The following is a 24,389-nucleotide window of genomic DNA, read 5'->3' as shown; positions in this document are numbered from 1 at the left end:
TGGCTGTGGTTTCATTATTTCCGTACTGGTTGTTTCCTGTTCATCAAGGCGTAGCATTTCCTCTTGTGTTCTTCTTTTGTGCTCATAAGTTCGTGTAACTGGCAGCAGTGGGTGATCATCATCAGGACTAGCTCATCTAGCTAGACTAGCTAGTCAGGATTAATCTAATCCAGGTCCTGAAACTGGACATCCTCTGAACCATCCTGAAACACACCACACCTCCTCCATCCATCTGTTTCCTCCCGCATGGTGGTCCAGCATGCTGCCTTTCAAGATGTTGGGCCCTCTCTTCCTCATGTTTTTACAATGTGGTGAGTGATGATACTCTACAATACCTCTTTGTGCATCTGAAATGTTATATGGTATTTTATGCCGTGACTAGGGGTAATTATGTTAAAATACTGAGGTATTATCTTGCTTGCATTTAGTTTCAATAGCTCTGCATGTTACCTGTGAGGACAAACACAAAAACAAACTGAAAGCATAAAAAAACAAGACTATAAGGCTGACAAGGTTTTAGTAAAAAAAAAAAGTTATAAATGCAGTTGCAAGAACACTACTTTCCACTCATATCTTGGGATGTTTGACTTGAAAGAGATCTGACTTTAGTTCTAATTATGATTAGGGTCCCCCTGCTTTTTCATCAGTTTCTCTCTGCAGTTGTTTCTCATTTTTCACTCTGCACTCTGAGTATTTTGTCAGAGTGATTTTTATTTGGGGTGCCTTAATTGCGCGCTCTCTCTCATGCCTCTGTGCGCCTTTTTCTGCCTCCCTCCTAGTTAAGGAGGCCGCTGTGGAAATTATAAATTAAAGTTTTGAGTCTCATATTTTACCTGCAAGACTCGTGTTTTAATGCTTTTGTTCATCGTTTGTGATGTGAAAACGTAAGAGAAACATAAAGTTTGCGTCCTGGTATTAGTTCAGTTATAAAATCCAAACGCGTCTCTCCTGCCGGCCACCGGCGGCGCTGCCAGCCGGAGAGTCGACCACACTGGGCGGTAGAGGAAGGGATGCAGAGACGCTGTTATGTGTCTGTTTAAACAGGAGTTTAGCCGACTTCACTGCATCTAACAACTTAGCTTAAAGTGTCAGAGCTTGGAGTAGGAAACATTCATTTTGAAAGAGGAACAGCCAATGATGAAAGTCCAACACGGCCGGCCGACTAATGTTGCGGTCCAGCCAAAAATCTAAAATCCTCTTTTTGAGTTTTATTAGGAATAATCAGACTTTAAGACAAGAAAAATGAAAATTGTCATGCATATAGCATTTGCCTTTTTACATCTCTAACAAGATTCAGTGAAACAGATATTTTTTTTTTAAAAAAAGTGTGACCTCATGAGCTCATCGTCGTGAAAGGCTTTGTGGTAAAAACTTCCGATGTAGCATAATAAGTTACGGTAAACTGTGCTTTCTGCTTGTGCTTGTGTTTACTTATTTAGGTAGTGGGGTGGGGTTGTTGGATTTCATTATTGAACTGAACTTCTAGATTTCTTAGAAAGGTGCTGTCAGTATGTAGTCAGAATTCAACAAACTGAACCAAACTTTCTGTTCTTATAATATTATATATATAACTTTCCTGTTAATATAAATTACACACTCTCCTTTTAAAAAAAAAAAGGAAAAAGAAGAGAGGCAATTGTGTTTATTTGTGTAAAATAGTAAATTTTTGATCTTTCCCATTGAATTAACGATAACAAATAAATTATTATTATTATTATTATTATTATTATTATTATTATTATTATTATTATTACATAATAATTAAAGTTTTGAGTCTCATATTTTACCTGCAAGACTATTATTATTACATAATAATAATAATAATAATAATAATGATAATAATAATTGGATATTTTTTGTGTGTGTTTAAAATTGGAATTTCATACATTCCTAAAGTGTCAGTGCTGATGTTTGTTTTTTATTGAACAGTGGTGAAGTTCATATGGCTACATCCCAAATTAGTGATTTAGCATGGTTAGTCCTGGAAGTGTGACGGCATAGTGTGAGCTGCAATAGACCTTTTTCACATCAGACATTATGACATGTGAAAGCCGGAAGAGCACAGGAGCAATTATTAAAATGAATGATGGCTGAATCTCATTTAGTTCTTCCATTATTCAAGACCCTGGTATAGTACATGATGGTTCAACAGGAGGCACTTGGACGCTGACTATGGCAACTCCCACCCTTGGATTCATCATCCAATAGATTTGAAACTCTGTTCAATCTAGGCTTCTTTTGGCATGTGAATGAAACTGAGCCGTTGTTAATGTTTTCAGTTCCACCTGTGCTTGTCCTGTTCTGACAAGTCTGCTGTGAAAAAGGTGGTCTTACACTGTTCAAAATGTAAAAGATGTGCATTAGTGATCTGATCTCTACTTTTATTTAAACATTATATTTATTCTGCTTTAAACATATATGTCAGACATGCAAAACACAATAACAAATAAGAAAAAAACAACAAAAACAAAGGAAAAGAAGAAAAACTAGTAATGATGTACGGTTTAGTTAAATTTAAGTCTCAACTACTGAAAAATCTTTTCAAAGTCATTGGAATTACCCTTTAACACAAACTTTTTTTTCTAGAGGTCTACGAGCTTGAAAGTCCTGTTAGCCATTGATTCAAAAATGGCTTTAGTGCTGTTTTCTGTTTTGTTTGTTGCACACAGCAATTGCATATCTGGCATGAAGATAACAGAAATATGCCATCTTTTTCTTCTCACAACTTAAATTACATACAGTAGGAAATATACCAAGTAAACATAAATTGGGGCACAAAGGAAGTTTTTGGGTTGTTTTTTTTTTTTTGGAAAAAAGTGATATCACAGGTTTCCCACATTGTTAATTACAAATGTGTACTTTTAAAGTCCAATAAAAACTTTTCTGTTTGTGTATCAACAGATACAGCCAGTACATGTCCCACTGAGTTAAATCCTCTCAGCCTGGATCCTCCTGAGGTCATAGGACAATATAACACAACAGTGTTTTTCAACTGCACCAGCACAAAAGAGAATCATGATGGGATGTACTGGAGAGATGATGACTCGAACATTGAGGAGAACACAAATTTTATCACCATGACACTGTCAATGGACTGGCATGTAGAGGCCCAGTGCAAAATAAAGCTGAATGGAACTACTGAATGCAGCAAAGACCTTAACATCACTGTTTACCGTAAGTATTTCAAATAACTATTATGGAATGAAAAAAAGAGCAAAAACCATAAAGTAACTTCATTATCTAATTTTGTTTTTTTATAGAGGATCCAGAGGTTGTTTTCATGTTTCCTATAAACCACATACAAGATGTAAGGGAAGATACACAGTATGTGCTGCAGTGTGATATCCACAATGTTGCCCCGGTTAAAAACCTCGTTGTGACATGGTACAAAGACAATAAAATCATCATGACCGAGTATTTCACCAACACAACCAAAACACCAGTAGATGAGTCTTCCGTTCTTACACACAACATCAGCAAAGGAGACAATGGAGCGCAGTTTAGATGTGAGGCTCAACTGGACTTTGGGTCATATGGACCACAACGTCCTATTATTTCATCTAAGACACAGTCTGTTTCTGTGCACTGTGAGTAAACATTATGTTGTTTCCATATAAACTTATATTTTACTGCCAAATTTTCACAATTACAGAACTTGATTTTTTTTTTTTTATGTTTCAACTTAGTTTAATCATCAAAAGGTTTACATTTGTCTTTTCAGATGCTCCTGAGTTCAAGAACAAAACTGATATTGATGAGGTCTATGTGGAAGAGGGTGATAATGTCACCCTGAACTGTGAGGCTGAGGGGAACCCTGCTTCTGTCTTTCATTGGACCGTTGACGGGGTTAATATTAATATCTCCGAGAACACCAGCAATCTCTATATTAATCAAGTGAATGACAGTGCAAATTACAGCTGCACGGCTTCCAATTATCTGGGTAACATAACTAAGCAGATGCACATTCATGTTGCAAAAAGTACCATGGCCGTGGCCACCCCAGAACCATCAGCAGCAATGGGTATGTATCCTTATGTCCTTCTCATTTGTTCAGATATGGGATATGTATCATTAATATCTGTATTGATCAACTTATGGATTCTGTTGTTCTTTTTTCTTATTGTGCACCAAAATGAAGCCCTGACTATATATGTTTGCTTTTAAATGGCAGATTGCCCACTAACATTGACGCCTGCTGAAATCGTGGTGAAATTTGGAGATCCAGCTTCAATCAACTGCAGCACATCAGCCACAGATGCTTCGCTAATCGGCTGGGAGGCTGTAGTTGCAGGCAGTGCGTCTGAAGAACTCTTTGTGCCCTGGATTGTTGACAAACTGGAACACTGGGGCATCGAACCCGAGTGTTTCATTACTATACTTGGTCACCAGTGTACTGTGATGCCAGTCATCACTCTTTATAGTAAGTAGTCGACAGACATCTCCAGAGGGTTATCCTAACAATCTCTAATGCTTACAGAAAAGAAAAATACCCCTTTACAATACATCTGCAGTACACTTCAGAAGCAAAGTAAATATGGAAGACATGGTGGTGTACAATAGCCTGGAGAAGCACAGATAATGTTGGCATGAAATTAAATTAAATGTGTTTGGGTATAAAACATTAAGCCTGTAAATACTAATGCATTTATGTATTCATATTTATTGTACAAATGTGGTTACAATTTTTACAATTTTTCTTTGTTTTTTGTTTTTCCAGAGACTCCAGACAATGTGTCAATCTCTGACTTGTATAATGATGTGATGGTGGAGGGTATTGAGCGCCAGTTGACATGTGACATCATCAATGTGGCTCCTGTAAGGAACCTCACAGTGAAGTGGTACCGAGGCAATGAAATTGTGGAAACACAAACATTTAATGACTCCACTGTGACCCCAATGAATGTGTCCTCTACCTTGAGAATCATTCCTAGGAGAGCTGACGATGGAGCACATTTCAGATGTGAAGCTGAGCTGCACCTGGGACCAAAAGGACCAGAGCTCATCCCCATTAAATCCTCTACACCTTACACTGCTCGTGTGCACTGTGAGTTTTCCACTTATCTATTTATTATTATCATTTTGTTATTTTGTTCTTGCTGAACACATCTCAAATGTTCTCCATTTGACATTCATTTAAATTATGTTTAATTGTAGATAAGCCAGTGATCGAAAATTGTTCAAGTACAATCACTGGTATAGAGCATCAATTCAAGATAGAAATGGTGTACTGTGAAAGTGCTGGCAACCCTCCACCCAGTGTTGCTTGGTTCAAAGAGGAAAAAGAGATCGATGCGTCTAAGTTTCTCACCAGGTCTGACTCAGGAGACTACCGGGCTGAATTTGAAAATAAGCTTGGCACGATCGACACTTCTGTTGCTATCACAATTGAATGTGAGTACATCAGATCTGCTTGACTGTATATTTCATTACTATAGCACACATCATTGCTTTCCATGATTCCCAAATGCACTGTATCAGTGTTGATAAGTTTATATGTTCTTTTGCTGTTATTTATTCTAATGAGTATTTTTGATACAATGTTCACAGATAGCGCTTCATTTACTTGTAATGATCACTATGATGTTGAAGAGAATGTTGGGAACCAAACTCCATGTATAGCAGAAGGAATGCCTCCGCCGACCATCACTTGGTTTAAAGATGGAAATGAGATGATTCCTCCAAAGCTCTGGACAAGGAATCATAGTGGGAATTACTCACTTATAGCAACCAACCCACATGGAAAAGCCAACCACACATTGTATCTTAATGTTCAGTGTAAGTTTTAATGTTTGGAATTACAAAAAAAAGCCTATATATGTTGTTTTCTTCACAGTGAATCTAAGTGATTTGTGATTATAAATACATTTCCCAGCATAGTGCATCTTGCAGCTGATGCAGTGATCTAAAATCTTACCCTTTTCTCCACAGATGCACCAGTGATTGAAGTGAGATATGACGACAAGGAGGTGACTGTGGGTGAAAATGTGACTTTTGGCTGTAGTGCTGAGGGCAACCCTCCCCCTGGGATTGTGTGGAACTACACATCTGCAAGGAATGAGGAAGAGACCACTGGGGGGCGCCAGAAGAATATCAGCATCATTGGAGCCACGTCTACCAACGCTGGTGTTTACAACTGTATTGCCACGAATAGTGTTGGGAGTGTTACAAGATCTGTCAGACTGAGAGTGAAAGGTATTATTATTATTGACCCTGTGCAACACCTATGGAAATGTTGATGTTGCCATACACAGGTTACATTAAAAAAAAAATCAGTTATGGCAGCAAGAGGTGAGAAGTATCTTAATAAATGTTTTTTTTTAATTTTTTTAATCTTGTTTGTCTTACAGAGGAGTACCATGGAGACCCCCCTTTCCCTCTCTGGGTACTAATTCTAATATGCATCGCCGTCGTCATCATCATCCTCTTCACCATCCTGATAATTTACAGGACATGTAAGAAAAATAAAGGAGAATATAATTTTAGACCTGTCACAACTAAAGATGATTCAAATATCCCCATGAAAACAATGAGTAAATGAGGAAGGAGGCTTAGGATGTTTATTAAACTACTTGTGGAATAGGTATGATCAAATCACCCATGGGGTTATTTATATTGACTTATATGGCCTACAAATACTGTATTTTCGTTTTTATTGTGTATGTGTATGAAAAAAATGTAAAAAAAAAAAAAAAAAAAAAAAAAAAGCTTTTTTGTATTTGTTTTCCAAACAGTGTAACCAATGAAACTGAACATTTTAATGCAGATTGTTTTTTGTTTTTTTTAAATAACTTGTATAATCTATCTTTTTTTATTCTTAATAAAGTTACACAATAGTGCTTCAGTGTTAATGTGTTGTGTTTTTATTTGGAACTTCTTACTGTATATACTGCCATGACTAATTTTGATCGGAAATTAGTATTGTACATAAATAATCCTAATTTCAGATTATCAGTAAAAAAAAAAAAGTAAAATCAGTAAAGTCTCTAGCTATAAATTGAGTCATTCATAACCTTAATAATGCCATGAGCACTGGTAAACCTTAGTGGGTTGGGGTGGGGGGGTGGTGATGGTGATGCTCTGCCAAGGGCAATACAAAGATCATGCAGCTCAATGCCTTGCACAAGGACACTTCAGCCGGGTAATATTATAAACCACACATGGCCTGAGAGAGTTTAAACGAAATATATGATTTGAAGCAACACAAACTGCCAGGATAGCACAGTCCTGTAGCCATGTGTCGTGTGTGGCTCAGTACACTGCCCCTTTAAGATTTAGGATTTGGGAGTGACGCGGATATGAAAGCTAGTTTATCCCTCTTTGCTTCGCTATGAAAAATATTTGGACAAACAGACTGACGACTAGTAGGCCAAGTTAATTAGCCAATTATGATGCAGCTTTACATTATTTGTTAAAGGAACCAAAACCCGAGTGCGCAGTGTTTACGACTGATTTATCACCTCGGGATTATTCTCGCCAGGGCCGTCCTCCCGAGCTGTTGGGATAACTTTGGAGAAGTTCTTTGTATTCGGGATAGTCACACAGCTTGGCCAACAAGCTGAACATGGACTGGGGCACAGAGCTTTGGGTGAGTCCATCATCTGGCTCGCTGAGATAATAACAGTATCAGGATGACAATCATGTAGTTTTTTTTTTTAGCCAATGTTTTTTTTGAGAAAGTCGCTTAATGTCTGAAGAAGCAGGGGAAACGCTGGCTCGGTGGTTCTGATTGCAAGACGGTGCATTCAGGATCGTGATTCTATTATCGGACAGCGTTCTTTAGTGTTAATCGGTAAAACAAAGAGCATCAAGTGGCAGAAGCCCATTTAACAACATGTTGCTCTTTCGCAAAGTGAAGCGCGGTTCCAGCTTATTTTGAATCCACGTTTGCACACCGATATGGCTTTTGTTGGGCTCTTTGGGTTTTGAAATTCACCCAGTTACTCCACAGGCTTTGAACAGAAGAGATGTAACGTCAGCCATTTGGATATCTACAGTGCACGAGGCAAACAGCTGTACTGTTACTTATATTTAAAATCCATAATTGCATTGTGAAAAGAGTCCTTCCCCTTGTTTCCCTAATTTCTGGCGTTTAACCATCTACTAATTAATCATATTTCGAAGTACTGAATCAAAAGCAACCTGGACAACAAGTCCAATTTGTTAAGTATTTCTAGACATTAAAACATCTGGATGAGTGAGAATCTTCAAAGACATAACCCTAACCATGTAAATTATGATTCTACAGTGAAGGCTGATGTCAAGTTAGAAAAACGGGTCAAAATACTTTTTATTCTCCATATACACAGGTGTTTAAAGGAGGATTGTACCAAGTGGGATGTTACAATGTTTACAATCTGACACACCTTGCTTCCATAGAGATGAAATCAGATGCTGTCATTTGTCTTGAAAACAAGCTTCATCACTGGTGAAATGCCTTAATGGGTTCACCTGACTGGCATGACTAAATATTCAACAAGCAGTGCACATACTTCAAGAAATCTTCATTTTCCAATTACATGTGATGGTTTTATTTGTTGGATTGAGTGATTATAAAAGTAGATTTGTTAGGACATTTTTATTAGGCTCAGTAGACTAATACAGTGATTCAAATTTCCTGCTTCTGCTGGTGATTTAAAAAAATGACTGCTTTTTACTTGGCCACAATAAAGCTCATGATTATCTAATTTCCTAACAAGTCAAGGTGTTACATTGAGGCTAAAAGCCACTTCCTGGATGCAACAGTAGGACCAAGTGAAATGTATGTGGGGTGCAGACACTTAGTGACGCTGTCCAGAATCTAAACAAACTGTGCTGAATAATCCCACCATGCATGATATTACCTTGACAACTGCTACAGTTTACGTGCCAGCCACTGCACCATGGCGATAATCACACACATTTGCAAAACACTCACCCATGCACATTCTCAGAGCACCAGAATATGTAAAATGGAGCATTGCAAAGATGAGGATAGGGAGGTTGTGACCTCATTACAGAGTCTCCCCCTAGGCCTCGTTCCCTGTCCCTTTTTCTATCCTACGTGCTGGTGCAACAGCCTAATTAGTTTTGCCCTACTTTGATTGAGTCAGAGAAACATCCGTACCACAGTATTAATCAGAGGCCCTATCTCTATATGGGATTGTTTTCTGTACAGCGCTTTACTGATTGTACAGGAAATTGTCCACACAAAGCCACTATTCTGTTTCAGTCAATGTGAAATAAAAATGGTTTCTTTCAGAGCTGAATTATTATTTTATTCTTTGAAGTTTCTGTGCAGTTGATTTCTTTGGCGACTAGCCTCTCCTGTCAGGTTAGACAAAGCCCTGCAGGCATAATTGGTTCTGGTAATGTTTGGCTGGAGAGTCATCCCTTGGGCCATGTCAGCTCTATGGCATCTGTCCCCTGATTGTTGTTAATCCTGTGGCTATTTTAAGCCACAAGTTTGCAGCGTGTAAGATCAGTGTCTAGGCATTAGCTATCGCGGTGAGTGCTACGATGCTGAACCTGAGAACTTCAGTGTGGCAGGTCTGGTCGGGCCAGGCCCCTAATTTTCTAGAAGACAGGGTGACTCAGGGCTGAAACATCCAACCAAGCCTTGTAGGTCGGTGACTCTTAGGGTGACTCCTTTATAAGTTATGTGGCATTCGCTTCATGCCAGTTTTCTCTGTGGTGTTACTGGAAGTATTGGAAGATTAATTGTTTATGGATGCTTGCTAGATTTAGATACGTGTACTGTCTTGAAGCATGTCTTCAATTCTCAGGGCTGAACTACAAATCAACAATGGTGGCATGAGTGGAGGAGAAAAAGATGCTACCAAATCTCTCCGAGGAATGGGTTACAATAATTGAATGTGACTCAGAATGTCTAACTAAATATAAAGGTGTGAAAAGGGCTGAGGTAATAATGAAAACAGCCAAAATGTTAGTTTTACCAGAAACTTGACCTTTTTTGCTCAATCAACATTTGACAGTTGTTAGGAGCACAGTTTATATACAATACATTTATGCTCTATGAAAATCACTTTAGTACAAATACAGTCAATGTGGATCTATAAATATAATTTAATGATGGTGGGTATTATTAACTGTAGTGATATGACAGCCATTGGTGTTTGACGAGACACTAATTAATGTCTTATCAAGCTATTGATGTATTTTAAGACAGTTTTAATGAGGCTGTTTTTTTTTCTAATTGGGGCATTCTTATTTTGAATCCAGCAGTTACCATTGATTTATAGAGATCAACAGATGCTACTTTTTGCCATTTATAAAAGAGCACATAGAGTTCATCCGAGGCTCATTCTTTTTCAACAATGCTGCATTCAACTTAAGAAACATATGACATACATACGCATTTTTTAGAGTCAGCTGATGTCAGTTTCTCAATTTATGTTAAACTGATGCTGCTTCTTTTGGTAAAATTTGTGTCCCTTAATTAATTATTGTAGGTGTGTGTGTGTGTGTGAGATAAGTGACATTTGTTGCACTTATTTGTGATCTGACAACGTCTTATAAAACCTCCAGTAGGTACTCCAGGAGTTTTAGATAAGATCACAAACATATTTTAGAAGGAGCAAATGGGCCAGCTCTCTAAGTCAGCTACTTCCATCATTCGTGATTCTGTGAAATATTTTTAAAGATGCTGTTTTAGTATTGGAACAACTAGCAGTGGGAAAACAATCCAATAAAAATGTTATTTTCTTCCCCGGTGTGAAAATTATAGACCCAACTATGGATGAAACACAGTGTTTTAACGCCATAATGGGACACAACTTTCCCAAAATATTCCTGACAGCATAAACACTTGGACAGGGTATCGTTTCAATCACTTTAGTGTTACGTCATGCTGTGATAGATATAAATAATAAAATTCTAAAGAAAGGTGCCAGGACACTGACTGAGTCTCCCAAAAAGATTAGTTTATTCAGGTATACCTGGTTTAATCATGTATGCCAGGTTTACCTGACCATTAAAGTAAGCAACTCTTTAAAGGACATTTGTGATACACACTTGATCTTAATGCATAGCTTTTCAACTGTCAAGCTATCTTACCTGAATCTGAAGTTTTACCAACATTGATATACAGGTGTGCACCATGCATCTGTATTGTATATGGAATTGTAAATATTGTATTGGGACTCAGTATTGATGTCACTTGGAGTGGGATTAGGGGCAAAATACTGGTTTGGGGAAATCCCTACTGTCCAAACTACATAGAAGCTACACCCACAACATCTTACCTAACAATTTCTGACCTCCACATCAATCTCCACAGTAGTTGACTAGACTTCCACAGACTGATCAGCAGTCCAGAAACTGAATATGCAAATAATAGACCTATCTATGCAAAACACCTGCAGGCAGTATAACTTCCTATTTCTACTATCATAGCCATTCCATAATTTGATACATAAACTCCTCTTAGTAATGCAATTGGCAATTTAAAACTTATATATTGAAAATCTTTTCAGCCTTCCCAGTTGTAACCTGGTGCAAGGTCTGACTACCAATCCCTATCTCTGCATTGGCCACTGTGTGAATGCATCTGAGTTTCCCCCTCTCCACATTCCTCATCTATCACAGTTTTCCATGTTACAGTGGCTTGTATAAAAGCTTCTCAGAATTTGACCACAACACTAGGTCAGGCCTCGACTAACAGGCGCTGTATGTTGCCAGTTGTGCTTTATGCTTACAGTTATTCTTATTTGCTCCTTACCAGTTCAGTTGTATTTAAATTGCATTTTGATTCCTGCAGTCTTCAACACTTGGTTAATTTATGTGTTTGAGGTTATGTTACTGGGTACAACAAAGTTGTTTTTTGGGTTAATGGCAGCGCATCAACTTTTCTCCAATTATGAATCTTATCCAACATTCAATGTGGTTCATGATCAGCATATTCATAATTGCAGCCACAGTCTTTTATGTGGTGAGGTTGTGAGGGTACTCTGAGTGTGCTGGATGCAGGCAACTACTGCTCACGTTTAAGTCTTTCATAAATAAATGAGTCACTTTCTAGTTTTAAGTGAGCCACATATGAACAAATGAAACACTGAAATCCTGCTACAAGCTTATTTCAGCACTATTCTTCTCTACCATTTGTATTTGCAGGTCAAATACAGGACAATAAGCTTTACACATCCAAGAAAAAAAATCTGTTAACTGAAATTGAACAATATGTAGTTGTAGGTTGGCTGTGTTGAATATAATTACTTCTGTTCCGCAATTAATGACACTAAATTAAAGCCTATAGGTTAGCTGTTATTTTGGTGAGGGATTGCAGGCCTCTGTCTTAACCTTTAACTGTGTTCTATAATTAGGCTAAACATTGTCTCATTCATTTGGGTTTTGTCTCTTTTGTTTTACCTGAAGGGGAGAAAAAGGTATAGAAGAACTTGGCCCAACTTGTCAGGAATCCCCTTTCGAATTGCCCCCTCCTCAATACAAAAGGCAGCAGCAAAGAAAGCTTGGAGTACAGAGTGCAGAGTGAGAGAAGATTGGCTTAGATATCACTCTTAACAGACTTGTCTGAACTTGAAGGTGTCATAAATTGCTCTACGTGAAAAAGGAACAAGAGGAAGAGAAACACAATCCTTCATTAAAGGAAAAGTCAGCAAATTCAGTCGTACTGTGCAAGAGATCTATGATTTTTACACTAGACATGAACTAGATCAAACATCTGCTATAATAAAGACTGTAAAGCTCATTTGATATAATTCATTCAAGACTGCTTTTCTAAACATTTCACTCCACACAGTACAGCAGGATATGTATCAAAAAGAGCACCTCCTTTTTCCAGCCTGAGAGTTGTGTCCACTGTTGTGACCCCGTGTCCTTTGACTGTCCGGAAGTTTACAGACCATATCCAAGATTTTGTGCACATGTGGAGAGCATTTGTGGAATCCAACATGCAGGAACAAACCTTGATGTGTTTAGTTTACTGCCCTCCATTCAAGATTCCTTTACATGGCCTCAAAGTGAACCAGAGGAACATCCCAGTTCTTACCTAGACGTTAACACATGTTTCATATCCTGCAGTGTGTTGGCTTAATATCTTTTCCTTATTTGTCTCTCATGCTCCTTTCCCCAGGACCAATATGACATCATTGAGAAGCACACACAGTCTGGCCTGGAGCTGGTAGAGAAGTATGTGAAATTTGTGAAGGAGAGGACAGAGATTGAGCAAAACTATGCCAAACAATTGAGGTAGGCCTCGGTTGTGTCTTTCTCCTATACGAACTGCCTCAAATGCTTGTGTGTGTGTGTGTGTGTGCTGTGTTTGTATGGGTGCACGTTAAAAGGATGTTTATGAAATGTTTGTGTGGTCTTATGACTACTTTGGGACAGAATCTAACTTGTGTCTGAAACACTGGCCTCATTCTCCGGTAGCAGTGTGCTCGTTCTTTCCCTCATGCTCTCTCTATGCATGTTGCTCCCTCTCCCAGTTGTCTCCCAGTCTGCAGGCCCACATCTGTTGTAGTGCTGAGCTTTGCTGGAGAGGAGAGGAAGTGGGAGCAGACTGGCACATGATAGACAGGATGTGGTCAGAGGGAGAGTGAAAGAAGGAAGAACAGGAAAAGAGGAGCTGTTTCAATATATTTATAGTGGACTGTTTTTAATCTCATTGTTTAAACCAACAAGTAGTTGCACGAGAACAGTTTAATTTTGTGAGCTCCCTTCAACTATCATCCATCTTTTTTGACCCATTTCCCTTTGAGAATATGTGAAGTATCTGACCACCAATTAATTTAATGCACTTTCGCTGTCCACAGGAACCTTTCAAAGAAATATAGTCTAAAACGGAGTGGCAAAGATGAACCAGAGTGCAGGTGAGATGTAGGTTTTGTTGCAAAGTTGTTGGGTTTTTTTTTTCCAAGAAACTTAAAAGAATGCATAATCAAAAAGTATAGAATTATTCTGAGGTATAGTATTTTTCTTTTTCTTTAAGGAAATACCTTTAGATGCGTAGCAATGTCAGCTGAAATTGTGCTTAACTAGGTCAATTTGGATTTACAGCCCGGCCCTAGTACTCGCTCAGGGATCTAACAAATGAAAACAGAACTGTGCTGCAATTAATACCACATTTCACTGTTAAGAATCATTTTTTTCATTAGTGTCATCCATGCTGTATTGTGGGGATGCTGTTGGAGCCATTTAAATGACCCTAGAAGGAAGCAGGAATAAGGAAGTCATGAGCTTCTTATCATGACTTGGCCCGTTGCTGGCTTCTCTTTGAAGAATCATCATCTTATCAGTGGGCCCCATCACTTTGTCCTTATTTCTCCACCCTTTCCTTTCTCCTCCTCTTAAATGATAGGTTATCCAGCTACCAGTCATTTTTGGACATCCTGAATGAGATGAACGACTACGCGGGGCAGAGAGAGCTAATTGCTGAGAACATGATGATGAGCATTTGCATCGATCTCACCAAGTACCTGCAAGAGCTCAAGCAGGAACGAAAGACGGTGAGCTTGATATGGAGAGGACCAGAAGTGCACTGTGTCAGCCATCAGCATATTAGATTAAATGAAATTTTGGCACAGATAAAATGATGTGTTTGAGACTAAAAATGTTGCTTCAAACACACTGTGTGCAAGCTTGTCAGAGGAACTTTTTACAATTTCACCTGGAGCTTGTTAACTACTATATTGAGATGGTATATGTGTATATACTGTACTAATATACTGGTATGTGCTGTATTCAAGAGCACCCTGAGAACACGCCATGTGGGATATTTGGAGTATGCAGCACACACAGCTGAGGAGGAGTGTAAAGGGTGAGAAGAGAATAGAAGGAGATTTAAAAGGAGGAGTGGAGATGTGGAGATCTCAGTGTTATGGCAGGAAGGAAGGCTTACTTAGAGTCTCCTCGGGGAGGCATGGTCTGAGCGGTGGTGTGCCATTTCTCTATGAGGAATGCTTTGGCTCTGTCCTGTTGGACTGCAAAACACTGCAGCCATGTTCAGGCTAAGGCTGCAGACGTGATGTCTCAACCAGACACACTGGTATTTGTTTTCTTGTCTGTTATGTTGTGTGGCTTTTGGAGGTCATTGTTTATTCTGTGTCTGCCTGTGCACATGGCTGTCTCTCTCACTATGTCATCTGACCCTCCTCCCCTCTTCTCACTCTGTCTATTTTTATGAATGTTTGCAGTATCTGATGGAGGCCAAGAAGGCCCAGCAGAGTTTGGAGAGCACCTACAAGCAGCTCGACAGTGTAAGTGTAGTCTTAGAATTTTAAAAGTTTGATCACATTTTTTTTTTTTTGTTCTGAAGAAGCATCCAACATGCTTGATGTACCATGACTATATTTTCTACTGTGATAAGCAAAGCTGTTGGATATATTTCCTGTTGGGTTCATTATGAATAGGAAAACATAGGAAAAGTTCTCTGTCAGTGAACGGCTACACATTCAGTGTGGCTATATTTGTCTATAGTAAAAACAGATGGGCCGAGTGGAAAGCAGTCCCCCATTTTAGACTTGTGTCATCAATCTAAGACCTGTTCAGTGATGATTGGAGATTATACTGTCCTATAGCCTGAAACCTCCCCTATCTGTCTTTTTAGACAGACAGTGAAAAATGCTTTGCTCTAAATAGCAGAACCTCTTCATATTTCATTCAGGTAATGGCCTTGCTTAGCTGAATGAACTGAACATGGTCTTTTTTCTTTTTCTTTCTTTCTATCTTTCTTTTTCTTTCTGTTCACCAGAGTAAAAAACGTTTTGAGAGGGAATGGCGAGAAGCAGAGCGTGCAGCACAGTACGCCGAGAAGACTGATCAAGACATCAATGCCACAAAGGCGGACGTTGAAAAAGTAACAAGGGGGGGAATAATCTACATTTTAGGACACAATTTCACAATACACAATCTACAAAAGTAGAATCAGATGCAGCTGGTTAACCTGTTTGCTGTATGTGTGGTTCTAGGCCAAACAGCAGGCTCATATGAGAGCACACGTAGCAGAGGAGTGTAAGAATGACTACGCGGCTCAGCTCCAGAAATACAACAAGGAGCAGAACCAGTTCTATTTTAATGATATGCCACTCATCTTCAATGTAAGTGAATTACATACAGCAATATGACATCACTCCTACCCTCAGAATTTATTTAGGTTTTAACATCTGGCACAGTGATAACTAACTGTAAGCTGAACTCTCATAGATCTAAAGCCAGAGATGAATTCTTCAGTTTCATTTATTCATTTTTGTTTTACCTCTTCACATGCTTAAGTTTTGGCTTTGAGGGTTACAATAGAGCATTAACAAATATTTTAATAATCATTAATAAAAATACTTAATAAGAAGAAAAAGTAATACTTTTTTTTCCAAAAAGAAGTGCCATATAAATATTATATTGTGATCTTAAGACACACATTGTATTATGTATTGTCTCAACCCTAATAATGGCAGTGTCTGTCAACTGTTGCTTTGTGTTCACTAGAAATTGCAGGACTTGGATGAGAAGCGAGTTCGGAAGTTGGCGCAGGGCTACATTTTGTTCTCAGACACAGAGAAACATGTGATGCCTATCATTGGCAAGTGCCTTGAAGGCATTACTAAAGCCGGCACTAATGTTAATGAGAGAAATGTGAGTTGGTCACCAAAATACTATATATTGATTTTAATATTAAGTATGGCTTAATGCTGCCCAGTTGTTTTAACTGTACATGTTTCTAAAAATAACTTCTGATTGCTCTTATACAGGACTCCATGGTTGTAATAGAGCAGAACAAGTCAGGCTTTGAGCGTCCTGGAGATGTGGAGTTTGAGGACTACAGTCAGGGCATCAACAGAGCCTCCTCTGACAGTAGCCTGGGAACACCTAAAGGCCCCATGGAACTTCTGGGAAAGAACAGGAGCAAAAACTTTTGGCTTTTCAGCAAAAGGAGTAAGGTAGGACACAGCATGCTTAACAGAGCACCGTGGAGTAATTTAGCCTAATAACTAACGAAGGTGGTTTTTTTTTTGCATTGTGGAAATTGTGCAATGAATGCGTTAGCAACTCGCACTGTCAATGATCAACCGCGGAACATTTGAAAATCTGCTGATGAGCAGTCAGTCAGATTAGTGTGTGACGCCTTGCACGGCCATGTTAGTGTTTGAGACAGCAGTTAGAGCCAGGAAATCCCCTCTACTGAGAGCACTCATGATGGACTTGTGGTTGTGGCTTCACACACATCATGCAACACACACTTATACACACACCCTTCTCGTCTCTAAAGCTCAGTATAATAATGCATGTACCTCTCTCATTATATTATACATGAACTTTCACACACACACCCTGACACTTCTAGAACAGGTACTTTGCATGACTCTGTCCCTGACTGTGAGTAAAATAAACCTTGCCCCACCCAACACAACCCCCCCCCCCCCCCCCCCCAACCACCACCCTCTTTCTCTGCAGTATGGTTTCCAATAGGTCAACTGGCAGTCAACATTCTGCTGTGCTTGTGCTTTCATCAGCACGGGGCCCAAACAACATTGAATTTTCCTCTACAGGCATCCACAAACACACTGCTCCCATTATACTGCTCAGAACCTAGCATTATGTCTCGCATCACAATAAAATCTTTGTGCCAACAGTTGGGATGACACCAGGTTTGCCATGTCAGAAAATCTGGATCAGGTCCAACCACACATTCATGCTCTCAAATATCTATTTGGGTCAAGAGAGCTCTACCACATTGGAAATCATTTATCTTATTTCAAAGGAGCATTCTTGCTGAGGTGTCGAAGTTGGTCCAAAATTAAACTGGTGATATGAGTGGCTGACCACTAACCAGCCAATGCCCCCCCCCCTTCCTTTCGCAGCAATAAATGATCCCTTCTTTCTTCCCTGCAGTGTTTGCTTGTTCAGCGCCTCTCTTCTCTCTGCATGTCTTACTGGCTGTGCTCTGCTGTGCACTGACTCTTCCTGTTCCGTGTATGTGTGTGGCGCACTGCTCTGTGTCATCAGTCATGCTCTCCCAATTAGGCCTGTAGCAGTATGAATAGGAGGCTTACTATATTGGCTGCAGTGAACTTTTGGTTTATGTCTGGCCCCTAAACATTCCCACTCTTAACTGCTCTCCTGTACTTAGATCCCCATAACTCTCAAGTAAAGTAGCACCTTCCCAGTAGATGTTCACATAATAACAGTGCTGTACTTCCAGCTCTCAGTATTTACACAAGAGGCCTTGTTGTAGGGCTGCCTTAGACATTCAGTTTTAAAAAGTAGAGGATATCAGCCTCCTCCTGTGTAATTTAGCTGATCGATCCCACCCCCACCTTTCCACATAGACATGCAGCTGAAACAAGAGATTTAACAATCAGAACACAGTAGTTCACTCCAAGCATGTTTCTAATTTAACGTCTTTCTAAGAGGTCATACAGGACATTCATCAAGCCTCAAAAAATCGATACACTCAATTCCACTGTGGTAATTAAGCAAGCTATTTATAACTACTAACTCCCATGATGAACAAATTTATATTTTATCTATAAAGGCCAGACTGGGAGAATGGTGCAGGTTCATGAACTGTGAACATGACTTTTCACTCAGAATCCTGGTGATTCAGTTGGCTGATTTGGCTTAAGGAAAATTTTTGTTTTCTATGTAACATCAGTCTTATTTTCATTGTTTGGGGCATTTTACCTCTCAGGTATAAAAATATTTTACTGGCCATTTCACTGTAGAGACACAGGATTGCTATGACCCCACTACACATATTTATACAGCAAGATTATTATTATTGAAGTGATGCCTTTAATAAATTAGTTGTAAAGCTGTGTCTTTGCTGTGTCCCCTCATCTGTGTATTGAGGCTGGGTAAAACTGTGAAAATAAGAGTCATGTTGTAAAAGTAAGAATTTTCCTTTTAACCTATAAAACAATACAAATTTAGTTTAGTCTAGTTTTGCCTGCCCCAGTTTCTCACAGAAGCTCACTCTACCCTTGAACCTGGCTTGAGTTTGACTGCAGGTGTTGGGCTGCTGTGGCACTGGTGGAGAAGCTGTGGGTGGTTGCTTGCTGTGTTATTTTGGGCGTTGTTTTTTTTATATGTGTGTGTGTGTGTGTGTGTGTGTGTGTTTGTTAGAGCCAAAGAGACAGATGTGTGTGTATGCTTTCATGCTGTCTGGGATCTTGTGCTGGGTTTGCTCCAGTGTTGTCTTCCTGGCTTTGTGGTGTGCTTTAAGGTGTTGACGGTGTCTTTTTCTTTCCCTTGTCACTTTGTTTTGTTTTTGTCTTCCCTGTCTTCTCTCTTCTTTTTATCCTTCAATCCCCCTCTTCCTGATCCCGTACACCACCCGTTATCTGCATACCTCATGCTCGGGTGCTGGTACTTTGGTCTCGCCCTACCCCAGCTCTCTCCCTCCACGCTTCCACCTTTCTCCACACCCCCCGCCCCCTCGCCCGCTAACGGACCCCCTTCCCCCAAGTTTGGCCGGGACCCCCTGTCGTACTGTTTGAAGGAGATCAATAAGACAGTCAAACCCAGAATCTCTTCCTTCCGGACGCTCAGGAGATCGGTGAGTCACCAGGAGAGATGGTTCGGGTGCTTGGAGACCTTCACCCATCGGGGCTTGCACATCATCCTGTGTTCCTTCCTCTGCAAACCCTGATCACAGGACTAGGACCAGCATATATTATACTGCTCACAATAGCTACTCCACTATTTTTAATATTTATATGTGTTAAAAACATGTTTTTAGGGTGAAACACTAGAACCACTTTTAAAGATATTATAAGTTTATTTCTATACACATACCGTTTCTTTCTCCCTTAGAAGTTTACACCAGAGAGGATCACGGTAATATGGACAACAAAGTTGGTGTGGGGGTCTGAATTGGGTGATGCATAAATGGCCACCTTTCCATTACAACTGCTCATCTCATTATTATCAATATTCCTTTAACAAACCTTTGAACTGATCATGCAGCAAAGCCTTGTCCTTGAGCTTGTATTGAAAAGGTGGCCCCCTGGTGGTGGAGAAAGGGAGAAATGCTTGGTAACACAAAGGGGATTTTGAGAAATTCATAACCTAAATTTTGAAACATTCATAATTGTGTTGTGTATTGCACTTGCTTGGGTCATCTTTTCCATCCATGGTTTTATTTATTGAACTTGTATTTAAAAAAAAAAAAAGAGTGCTAAATTGTATTTGTTTGTTCCATGGGTGGTGATTTTGGGTTCAGCTCATTGTTGTACGTCACTGGTTTCACATCAATTGGAAACCTGCTAATATTTTCATATATCTTAGTAACAAGAGTATGTTGTTAGGGGTAACAACTGTTACTGGGAGATCTGAAAATAATATTTTGTCAGTCAAACAAACATTGGCCAATGAGCTGACCTCAAACCGCAGGTGTGGTGTTATTCTCACCATGGTTGCTATCACACTTTTCAGTATGAGAAATAAGTACAGTGTTGAAACTCCCTTCCTGTGAACCTCTGCAGCCTACAGTGACAGAAGACTTCGCTCATCTCCCTCCAGAGCAGCGCAGGAAGAGGTTACAACAGAAGCTAGAGGAAATTTGCAAAGAGTTGCAAAAGGAAGTCGATCAGAGGTGTGTGTGTGTGTGTGTGTGTGTGTGTGTTTTTGTGTGGATTGTGTGGGATATATGGGTATCCTTCTGCGTATTAATAACCGTCTCTGTCAGAACCTCTCTGGTGGAAATGTGGATATAATATTCATGCTGTGCACATCAGTGTGTGTAACCCTGTGGTGTCTGTGTGAGTGCTTGAATTGTTTACCCAGCCCTGAGCTCTGCAGGGAACCAATTTTTACTGAAAGTCACCCCCCCCCTTTCTCTCTTTCTCTCACTCGCTCTCTCTCTCTCTCTCCTCTCTTCAGTGAGGCCCTGGGGAAGATGAAAGATGTTTATGAGAAAAATCCTCAAATGGGAGACCCTGCTAGTTTGGCATCCCAAATCAGCCAGACATCCCAGAATATAGAACGGCTCAGGGGAGAGCTCAACAAGTATGAGGTAAACCTGACCTCTGTCGTTCATTCATATTGAGGTCACCAAGCTCTTATTTAATTCCTTTTACAGTTGTTAATTCTCATATGAGATCATTAAGCTCTCAGAGGTTTATTGTAACTTACTATGGAATAATTAGGCATCAGTTGTTTATTTATTATATTGTGAGGTAAGCAGACACTTTGTACAGTATGTGTCACATAATATGTCAACAGGGCTTCTCTGTCAGGCAACACTATGAGGTAACACTGCTGAGGTAAATTTAGCAAATTTATTGGCACTGACCCAACATATTACATGTGTACATGTCAAACTTTTAGATCCTGTTTTGTAACTGCACATTTTTTCTTGTCCTTTTAGCAAGTGTGTCGGGTTGGGAACAATTGCCCGTAAAGCCCATTGAGGCACTGTGCGTGTGATAATGGGCTATACAAATGAACATGACTTGATATATCTATCGTTAAATACATTATAGTAAATAAAGATTATTTAGTAGAGCATCTTTCACAGAGCAAGGTCACAAAGTGCTTCACAAGAGTAAAATAGTTAAAAATAAGACCATTAAGTAGTAAAAAAACAAGCAAACAATAAAACATAAGCAACATCTCACAGTAATCAATGTTTAAGATTTCTGTCACCTTTTTACTATGGCTCTCCTCTCTCATGCAGACTTGGCTGGCTGAAGCAGGAGGTCGAGGCGACACTTTGCGCTATAAAGCTCATTCATTCAACAACAACGGAGCTCATGACGTACACAGGTAGCACTTTATTCTACCAACATTCAGTGTGTTTGGCACAATGAGGTGTTGTCTGCGAAACACAGGAAACCTATGTTTTTCTCTACAGCCCTGATGGAGCTCACTCTGATGAAAGCACGCCTGATCCCTCCCAAGCCATCTACGCCGAATTTGACGATGACTTTGAAGATGAGGAACTAACTGCTCCTATTGGGAAATGCACAGCTATGTACAACTTCCCTGGTACGTCACAGGCTGTTTTTGCTGACTACCTTACTTCTCATTCTTAAAGAGTACATATGCAAGATGAGGAATGTAGTAGGCGGCCTTTTGTCTTGCTATAACCCTGTGACCTGTGAAGTATTATTAACCACTGTAGATTGATGTTATCTAGCTAAATAATCTTTGGGTTCTAACTGTCGAAAGAGTTTTGCGTGAGAAGTTTTGAGCATTTCTGGAAATAAGTATGAGCTACAAAGAAATTTGATGATTAGGGAGATATGGCACTAACAAATGCATGCACAGTAGTGCACTTTTTATCTCTTGTGGGTGATCATATCTGTCAGAATTTTAGTAGCTTGCTCTTTGAGTAGACAAATAATACACATAGTCTCTGACAATATCATAATTGTGTAGAAAAAAAATCCAGCTGTTAATAAGGAAGGAAAACATTTCTGGAACCTACACAAGAAGAGGGATCTGTACCATTTGAGGACACAAAATCATGAGTCAAAGGTTTTATTTTCTGACTAATATTTTTTTCCCAGTTGCCCTACCTTTGCTCTGGCTGAACTGGGTATGTATAATCTTGTATGCATAAACTAGCACAGATGTATTTGCTAGCCTGTCCCTTTCCTTTCAGGTGCCAGTGAAGGGACCATCTCTATGCAGGAGGGGGAGGTGCTGGCCGTGGTAGAGGAAGACAAAGGGGATGGTTGGACCCGTGTCCGTAGGAACAATGGAGATGAAGGCTACATACCTACATCTTATGTCACCATCGCCCTAAACAAATGACAGACACATGAAGAACAAGAGAAGAATTGATCACTTCACAAAACTGTATGCAGTTCTTCCCATGGGACCAGTCATAAAGAGGCCACAGCATTATGGGCGGGACCGCTGGCGTATCCAGAGGGGGGTCCAAATGAGGTGCTTTAATATCTGAAGAGAGGTGCCCCACATGGGCAGAGGAACGATGCTAACAGGATGTTCCTCATGGCTTACAATTCCAGCCTGAGTTATTGTAATCCCAATTACCTAAACCACCTGAACCACAAGGATATTTCACTTTTTGATATCATGTCAATAATTTTTTGGTTGTGGTTAATAAGTGTTGCATGGATCTTAGGCACCATCATGATTCGAGTGCTTGCCTCGTTCCATAGCCTAAGAAGGCATTAGCTTCTGAATGTGAGAGGAAGATGAAGAAAAGGAGGAGGAGGAAGAGTGCTGCTGCCATCTTTACACTGAGTGTTAGTTACCAGTAATACTTAGGAGGAAGTGACCTCACCTGTTTACTTTTTTCAGTTAAATACTGACTACTCTGACCCACGGTAGTTAACTCCACAGATGAACCTAAAATATATGATCTGTTGCGGTTCTTATTTCTCTCAAACGTGCCACTTTCTAGCTATAATAGCACCTGCGAAGATGTGTGGCACTATCACTCTGCTTTTGCTTGGAGCGAAGATCTTGAGTGGCTTCCAGGGAATTAGTGCAGTTTGGAGGAGAATGCTTCATTTTTGGTTTTCAGCTATTTGTGAGACCCTGTCACATGCACACAACCGTACAAACACTTTAATGTTCAGACAATCACAGCCATATCATCGCTAAGTTCATTTCAACCTATAGCAGTAACAAGGATATAGCTGTCCTCTTCCAATAGTTACAACCTGAAAAATGTACTAAAAATAATTTATTACAAATGTGTATGTTAAACGTTTGACAGAAGTTGTACTTTGTATTAAGGATGTTGTCACATTTTTCTTTTACCCTTGCACACACAGTGGACCATTTGTAGCCACAAAAGGGAGTAAATAAATGCACACATAAAATGTGCTACATTAAGACTATTGTATTTATGTATAAATAATATATGTTTTAGCTATCACAACACCACTATTGTCTTATTAGCTTTTTAGCCATTCAAATAAAGATTGTTACATCATGACAAGAAATTAAAAGACTCTAATTATGTTAATATTTTGTTTTGATTTTCACTTCACACATTCTCAAGTTGATCCATGAGCTGTTTTTATCTGGTTTTGGAGCCAGCAGAAAGCATTACTCTTCAAGTAACTGCTCATGTGCCTTTCTGGTTAAAAGCATTGTGTATATACCATTTTTGCATACAAGACATTTTCTTTTTTCAAGACTTAATAAATGTAAAGCACATTTCAAAGTTAGAAGTGGTTATGTCATTTCTTGTACTTGGAAAATAAATATTTGAAGCAAACCCGGTGTCTGTCAGTCCCATAAAATGTGTCTGATTTCTTGACTGATTTTGTGAATTTCAGGTCTATAGAGTCATTAAATACAGTTAATATTTAAAAAAGATTGACACCCACTTTAGCACTTTCTGTACCCATGTTTCTGCTTCCTGCGACAGTTAAGTCAATACTTGTGAACATGCATCACTTTTAACTGAGGCTAGAAACTGGAGAACTTGAATGCTGACTTCACAGGGATGAAAA

At 39.4% G+C, this 24,389-nt stretch overlaps 2 protein-coding genes across 8 annotated transcripts; both read left to right on the top strand.

Moving 5' to 3' along the window:
• The first annotated feature begins 76 nt into the window (after positions 1 to 76).
• icam5 (intercellular adhesion molecule 5) lies at positions 77 to 6,707 on the top strand. Its single transcript, XM_044331262.1, has 10 exons — positions 77 to 311; positions 2,902 to 3,174; positions 3,261 to 3,587; positions 3,722 to 4,021; positions 4,172 to 4,420; positions 4,718 to 5,044; positions 5,155 to 5,391; positions 5,548 to 5,775; positions 5,929 to 6,192; positions 6,348 to 6,707. The coding sequence occupies exons 1-10, from the start codon at positions 260 to 262 to the stop codon at positions 6,536 to 6,538; spliced, it is 2,448 nt and encodes an 815-aa protein (XP_044187197.1). The 5' UTR covers positions 77 to 259; the 3' UTR covers positions 6,539 to 6,707.
• A 577-nt stretch (positions 6,708 to 7,284) lies between these two features.
• Positions 7,285 to 24,151, top strand: trip10a (thyroid hormone receptor interactor 10a). 7 transcript variants are annotated; one of them, XM_044331114.1, is made up of 16 exons: positions 7,286 to 7,585; positions 13,088 to 13,203; positions 13,770 to 13,826; positions 14,315 to 14,462; positions 15,150 to 15,212; positions 15,707 to 15,811; positions 15,924 to 16,052; positions 16,438 to 16,584; positions 16,701 to 16,889; positions 19,343 to 19,507; positions 19,765 to 19,788; positions 20,436 to 20,545; positions 20,833 to 20,965; positions 21,629 to 21,717; positions 21,806 to 21,939; positions 22,559 to 24,151. In XM_044331114.1, the coding sequence occupies exons 1-16, from the start codon at positions 7,562 to 7,564 to the stop codon at positions 22,708 to 22,710; spliced, it is 1,785 nt and encodes a 594-aa protein (XP_044187049.1). In that variant the 5' UTR covers positions 7,286 to 7,561; the 3' UTR covers positions 22,711 to 24,151. The 7 variants fall into 7 exon arrangements, with proteins under 7 accessions (XP_044187051.1, XP_044187049.1, XP_044187052.1 ...); XM_044331116.1 differs by lacking the exon at positions 13,770 to 13,826 and having other exon boundaries at positions 7,285 to 7,585; XM_044331117.1 differs by lacking the exon at positions 19,343 to 19,507 and having other exon boundaries at positions 7,287 to 7,585.
• The last annotated feature ends 238 nt before the right edge of the window (positions 24,152 to 24,389 follow it).

Source organism: Thunnus albacares, chromosome 17 (genome assembly GCF_914725855.1).
Source record: "Thunnus albacares chromosome 17, fThuAlb1.1, whole genome shotgun sequence".
Lineage (NCBI taxonomy): Eukaryota > Metazoa > Chordata > Actinopteri > Scombriformes > Scombridae > Thunnus > Thunnus albacares.
Note: the sequence above shows the minus strand (reverse complement) of the source record. Positions and strands in the feature narration are given on the sequence as shown.